The sequence below is a fragment of the Hippopotamus amphibius genome, chromosome 12 (genome assembly GCF_030028045.1).
Source record: "Hippopotamus amphibius kiboko isolate mHipAmp2 chromosome 12, mHipAmp2.hap2, whole genome shotgun sequence".
Lineage (NCBI taxonomy): Eukaryota > Metazoa > Chordata > Mammalia > Artiodactyla > Hippopotamidae > Hippopotamus > Hippopotamus amphibius.
In genome coordinates, this window is record NC_080197.1 from 82,435,752 (window position 1) to 82,442,639 (window position 6,888).

Consider the following 6,888-nt stretch of genomic DNA (forward strand, 5'->3'; position numbering starts at 1 on the left):
GACGTGAGATGAGGAAAAAATGTCTATTGAAAAACATAAGGAAAATTAGCTATTTTGGAACAAAGATTTTTGTGAAAATAAAGCTTTTAAGATATAAAGATGAATGGGAAAAAAGGAGAAAATATGTATTGGATGCTATAATTGGATACACTGTTATTATTAGACTCCTTTGTTCATTTCCTTTATGTAAAGTGCAATAGCATATTCATTTGTTTGAGAAAGAAATGACCCTGTGGATCATATTCATAAAGGCTATTTTCACTTGTTGGTTCCGTAAGCTTTAGATGAAAGGGTTCAAAAGTGGGGCAACAGAGGTATTGAGCACTGTAATTCCCTTGGAAAAAGATATTCTTTCTTTGACTGAAGGTTTAACATATATGAAGATGCAACTGCCATAAGAAAGAGATATCACAACCATGTGAGAAGAACACGTTGAAAAAGCTTTTTTCCTCTGATGAGCTGAAGGCATTTTTAGAATTGTTAATGCGATATAGGTGTATGATATTATCACCATTAACAATGTGACCACAAGCGTCACCGCAGCTGAGATGAATCCCACTGTCTCAACGAGCTGTGTGTCTGAGCAGGAGATTTGCATGAGGGCAATTGTATCACAGTAGAAATGATCAACAATGTTGGAGGCACAGAAATCAAGCTGTAGGCCTAAGAGGAGCGGTATAAAGATGGTAAAGAAGCCAGCAAGCCAGCTACAGAAGACAAGCTGAATGCAGATTTTACTGTTCATGATGCTTGTGTAATGCAGGGGCTTACAGATGGCAACATAGCGGTCATAGGACATGGCTGCCAGCAAGTAAAATTCAGACGCTCCAAGAAGGAAGACAAAAAACACTTGAGCAACACATCCATTATAGGAAATGGTTTTGTCCCCAGTTGCCATCATCACCAACCAATTAGGGATGCATATAGTAGTATAGGAAATTTCTAAGAAGGAGAAATTCCGAAGGAAAAAATACATAGAGGTCTTGAGGTGAGGATCCACCAGGGTGAGTGTGATGATGACCACGTTGCCAGTGATGCTTAGCAAGTAGGTGAGAAGTAGGAAGATAAATAATATAACTTTCAATTGTGGGTCATCAGTCAGACCTGCCAGGATAAACACTGTCACTCTGGTGTGGTTTCTCATAACTGTCATTTACTTTTCTAGGTCTACGTAGGAAAAAAAAAATGATACCAATGGGAAAAAATAACAATGGTAACTTGTGTTAAAGGGAAAGTTAACAAAATTGTTTCAGGTAGAATAACACAATGCTCATTCATATTTTAACAATGGTTATGCTAGGAAGAACAATAGTTGGCATTTCCAGACTATCTGAATAGATAATTCAATCTTAATTTGCAATTCTAACATAGAATAGCCTATGTGACGGTAACAAATATTGATAGTTTTTATGTGAGTGTATTCGAGGGAAATTAAAGGGACTTTTAAAACATAGAGAAATGCTTTTTCCTCTCTCGATTTTATTGGAACAGTTTAGATAATGCTGTTTCTTATTTAAGAGATTTATATAATAGCAGCCAAATGATACCTGTCATTATAAGCACATCAGCCCATAATTTCGATTTAACACACACATGCGCGTGCATACACACACACACACACACACACAAGCACACATTCACACACAGCTCTAGCTATCATCAATAAACAGGACTGGGCTTCCCTGGCGGTGCAGTGGTTAAGATTCTGCCTGCCAATGCGAGGGGCATGGGTTCAAACTCTGGTCTGGGAAGATCCCACATGCCACGGAGCAACTAAGCCCATGTGCCACAACTACTAAGCCTGCCGCTCTGGAGCCCACGAGCCACAACTATTGAGCCCACGTGCCACAACCACTGAAGCCCGTGCACCTAGAGCCCATGCTCCACAAGAAGAGAAGCCACTGCACTGAGAAGCCTGCGCACCACAACAAAGAATAGACCCCACTTTCCACAACTAGAGAAAGCCCGTGTACAGTAACGAAGACCCAAAGCAGCCAATAAATAAATAAATAAATAAATAAATTTATTTTAAAAATAAATAAACAGGACTAATATACCTATACCATTTTACTCAGTTAATCCAGTTCAAATGTCTGATTCATTTACTTTCATGGTTAATGAGATCCAATTTCAGAAAAGTGAATATGAGACATTGGAAATGTATTTGTTGCTGTCCTTATCAGTATTTCCTTTCTCTGAATCTCTTTTACCATGCCCACAAGTTCCCATTTTATAGCCGAAACAAAATCAGCAGAAATAGTCTGAAAATCTCAGCATGTGTAATAAGAAACTGGTGCTTTCATCTGCATGTTATGATTCTGAGAGTAGACCAGGTTTTTAAAAAAAGAAAAGTGAAAAAGAGAATGCAGGATATAGGATCAAATAGAAATACGTAAATATGTGATCAGGAAATTGCAGGAGGCTTTAGAATTAGACAAAAGAGAAAGAGAAAGACAAAGATTTATGGAAACCTAGAAAGGTAAGAAGAGCTTTTAGAGATAGGATAGTGAGTTAAGGAAAAATTTAAAGATTGAAAATATGTAAATAAGTAATTTTTAAAATTCAAATACATGAATTAGTAAATAAAATATGTGACTAGTAATAACTAGCACATAAAAATTGTAAGGAGAAAATTTTTGAACCAATGAAATTTCTCCCCATCTATTTCTAAACTTTATAGGTACCACTTTATGCTGTTATAAATGCAGACTGAAAGGTTGAAGAATTTTGAGATCAACATGGCCTCAGAGGTGAGGAGTGAGTATCTGGTACATTTCAGACACATAATCTCAGAATTGTTGACGAAATGTTATGAGCACACATTTCCCTATCAGAAGGCCATTCAAGTATATGACTACCATGTAATTAAAGAAATATAAACTCTAAATAACTATTCTTGACACTGGGCATATACAAAGTGAGACAGTCCTGTTGTTCAGGTTTGCATAGCTAACAAATTAGAGATGAGGATTAAATTTAAAAGAGTGCATTTTCCAAAGTTCTCCCCTTAAAAGTACATTTGCTACAAATAATTTTAGACCATATATAGTGCATTTCTTTAACAAAAAAGATTAATGATATCTCTAGGGAAATGTTACTTCCTCAGAATCTTCATCACCAAACACATAAAATGATTAAGGTGTTGTGAGGGGCAGTAGATAAGAGAAAGTTTTCTGTACTGTGCATATCAAGATTATATTTTTCAACCTGTAAAACAAACATTAATATCAAAAAGCATATATAAAAATAAAAGTAAGCATAAAACAACAATTAAAAGCCATTTCTAGTAATATCTAGAGAAGTTTACAGGAGAATTGTATAAGAAAAAAATTAGATCTGCTGTCATAATCATGTTAATAATGTAGACATAGTGACTATTACTATTCCTGGATACTTCTTTTACATTCATATAATTATGAAGTAATGTATTATAATTTTTTTCATCTATACAAATGGCTCAATGGCAGCAATACTAGGAATGCATATATCTAAACACATAATCAGAATTTTACCATGTCAAATTATTTCTTTGTCCAAATTTAACAATCACACACACCAACTAATCTCAACACACACTGTAAAAAGTTTACAATATTCATATTACAAAACCATTAGATGTCGGGCCTACGAATGCAATGATGTTTCATTGCATTAGATATTGTGAATTGGATAACTTTTAAAGGAAAAGTTTTTCAATACTAAATTATCATTGTACTCCATATATCCTCTTTCACCATTTTCCCTAAATCAAAATGTAAAAGGTTAGAAAAAGAGGCAAATACTAAATGGTAAAAGTAGAACAAAAGTCAGTTAAAATATGTAACAGGAAATACAATCTTTAAATTTTAGACATACCAATCTTTTTATCTTTTTGAGTCTTAAATCAGTCTGTCAAAAATACATAAAAACTCAAGTATATTTTCAAGAAGATATATAAAGACATTAATTCTGACATAATCATCTCTGTTTCATTGTTTAACTCTTTTTATCATCAAGCTAAACACAGCACACTAATGGAGATTCCTCTCTGAATGGATCTCACTCTACACCATTTATGCTTGTCTTTTCTTCTATATTTATGGCAACTTTGCAACTGCTTTGTAATTAGAGCTTTTTTTTCCAGGTATTTTTGGCTAGTGTATTAATTTTTCCCATTACAACAATTTACTTATTTTGTATATTGAATATATTTCTAAGTATTACCTACAATGCCATATAAAGTTAATCAACACATGACCCCCATGGAGTATTCATGCTTTCCGTGCTCTAATGGAAAATATCTAAGATTGTGAAGAAATCTCAGGAGGATATGAGATTCAAGGAAACCCTTCCCAAAGGATCAAAAACTTATATATTATGCGAGTTCTCCCCAGGCACTTAATATTTTTAAAAATAAAATTACGTATTTTTAAAAACTACTTTAAGTATGTCTCCAGAGAATTCAGTGTCGATTTCCCTAGTATATGTTTGCCCTCCTACACACTTATGTTTTGAAATTACAAATATATGGATAAGGATTTGAAAACAGAAAAGAAATATTATTTTAATTGATAATAAAAAGTTATTATATAAGATGGAGGACTTAACCGGTCAGAGAAAAAAGTATACCTCAGGCTAAATGCACCAGTGTTCATTCTCCAGACACGCTTGCCACTTTGTGTTCTATATGACCTCAGTTTCTTTTTCTGAAAGCTGTCTTTCCTCCAAATAGTCTTTGTGACACTTTCTATTGGATCTCAAAATGATCTTTCACAACTAAGCAGTCTCTACATTTTCTATATTGAATGAATATGTATCTATATATATAGCTAGAGTTCTTTGCAACTTACTGTGGCCAGGTGAATAAATACTGACCAGAGGATGTAAATGAAGATGCCTTGCTCAACTTCCAAGGATTATCTTCTGATAAAAGTGGTTATTCTTCCTCATCCACTTTACCCCCTCTCACTACTGAAATACAGATGTGACAGCAAGCCATTTGGAGCCATAAGCATGAGTAATTTCAGTAGGAACAGTGAATAAATAAGATAGAACATATCTAGCATCCTGACACCACTGTAGGTCATACCAGCATAGAAACAAAACAATTCTATGGAAGAGTTCCAACATACCAGCCCAAACATTTCACTAGATTAAAATAAATTATTTTTTTGTTTAAACAGCACTATTTGTCAATTATTGCCCAAATCCCAATATGTTAATTCCTTATCTCCTTAAACAAAATATTAACTAATTATTTACAGATTGTGGACTAAATATATGTAGGTCTTCTTGGGTCTCTTTCTATCTGTGTTATTTTCATTACGTTTGGTCATTCGAAACTCCTTCTGGTACACTTGTAAAATTTTCACTCTATACTCAAAATGACATACAAGCATGAAAGGCTCTGGATGATGGTTTAATCCCACTAATAGGATTTATGGTGCACACATGTAAAGGCAGACAACCTTGATCAAAGCAAAGAATGAGATCATCCAAAACTGTTTTTCATGCTTTTTGAGAAATGATGACTTCATTGTGCTTATTTTTAGGGTAAAAATTTCAGTGTTCTGAACTAAAAGCCTAGGTTTTGTGCTGGATCTTCCATTTTGGCAAAACATAAATGGCAAAATTTTGTCTTCAGGAAGCAAGAGGCAGCAAGAATTTCTTCTCAGATTCTTAATCCATTAGCTGCTGCTTTACACTTGTGATCTCAGGCTTCCATTGTTTGAGGATTAAGATTGATTAAATGTATTTAGGGAAAAACCATTGAAAAATTTCAGGCTTATTAGTCTTCAATTGCTTTTTACACAGGTTCCTGTCTCTCTAAGAAAAGTCCTGGTTTCATTGATAGGTAAGCATTCCAATTTGTTTCTGTCCAGCCTCCTGTGAGAAGAAAGGCTTCATCCACCATCATCTGGTGCTATGTTTACCACGAACTACATAAAAGACTGACAGATTCTAATAGAAAAGTTGGAGAATATATGGGATTCTTTAGTAAGTTTCCTTCTCTCCAAGACCCAGGGATCTCAAATCCTAGAGCCTATTTTTGCTCTCTAATAATGTCAAGTAGCTTTTGTTGATATTTTGGGGGGCAGGTCATTACTCAATAAAATCTTCTATTTGGGAAATTTTTTACTGAGCTTTTGCTAATGTAAATAGCTTGTATTGTAACCAAGCTGGACCCTCTGGGGCCTTCCCTGGACAGATCCTCCAGGGTCCTCTGCCTGTCTCATTGATATACAGAAAAGCTGTATATCCTCTCCCAGGCCCCCTCCACCCTGAGTCACAAAAGCCTGGCTCAAGACTTAATAATTAAAAGGATGTGAACAGGTAGTGACAGAAAAAGCATTGTTGCCAGGAGAACTGGTAACAATGTAAACACTAAATCAGCCATAAGGCAATTGCAGAATCTTTACTTCCTCCCTAAATGACATAGGTAACAGTGTGATGCACATTCCTGAGTTGCTTTACAGATTCTAAAACCCCCACCAAATGGAAGAATTCACCTGCAGGATGACCATGAACACACAATCCCCAGAACAGCTGGAGCCTAAGGACTGATGATGTTAAGCCCTGGCACACTGCCCTCCACCCACCTCACCATCAACCAATCAGACAATTACGCACAAGTTTGTGATGCACCCTGGACTCCACTCCCTCACTTCACCTTTAAAAATACTTCCCTGAAACCTATTGAGGAGTTTTGGGGTTTTGTGCACTAGCTGCCCACCCTCCTTGGTTAGTGCCTGCATTTTCCTTCACCACCACCTAGTGTCAGTAGATTGGCTTTACTGTGTGTGGGCGAGTGGACACACGTTTGGTTCAGTAACAGCATTATGATTTCACGTCCATCAAAAGAGAAAGATATATCAAAGAAACAAGCATTGGTCCACTGCAATTAACTAA

At 35.6% G+C, this 6,888-nt stretch overlaps 1 protein-coding gene across 1 annotated transcript; it reads right to left on the reverse strand.

Annotated features, from left to right (window-relative positions):
• Nucleotides 1-280: 280 nt before the first annotated feature.
• Nucleotides 281-1,144, reverse strand: LOC130833368 (olfactory receptor 6C74-like). The gene has a single exon (XM_057702951.1). The coding sequence runs from the start codon at nucleotides 1,142-1,144 to the stop codon at nucleotides 281-283; it is 864 nt and encodes a 287-aa protein (XP_057558934.1).
• Nucleotides 1,145-6,888: the final 5,744 nt, after the last annotated feature.

What these genes read in the sequence shown, in the direction of transcription:
- LOC130833368 (XM_057702951.1), bottom strand. Translation starts at nt 1,144, where the DNA reads ATGAGAAACCACACCAGAGTGACAGTGTTTATCCTGGCAGGTCTGACT.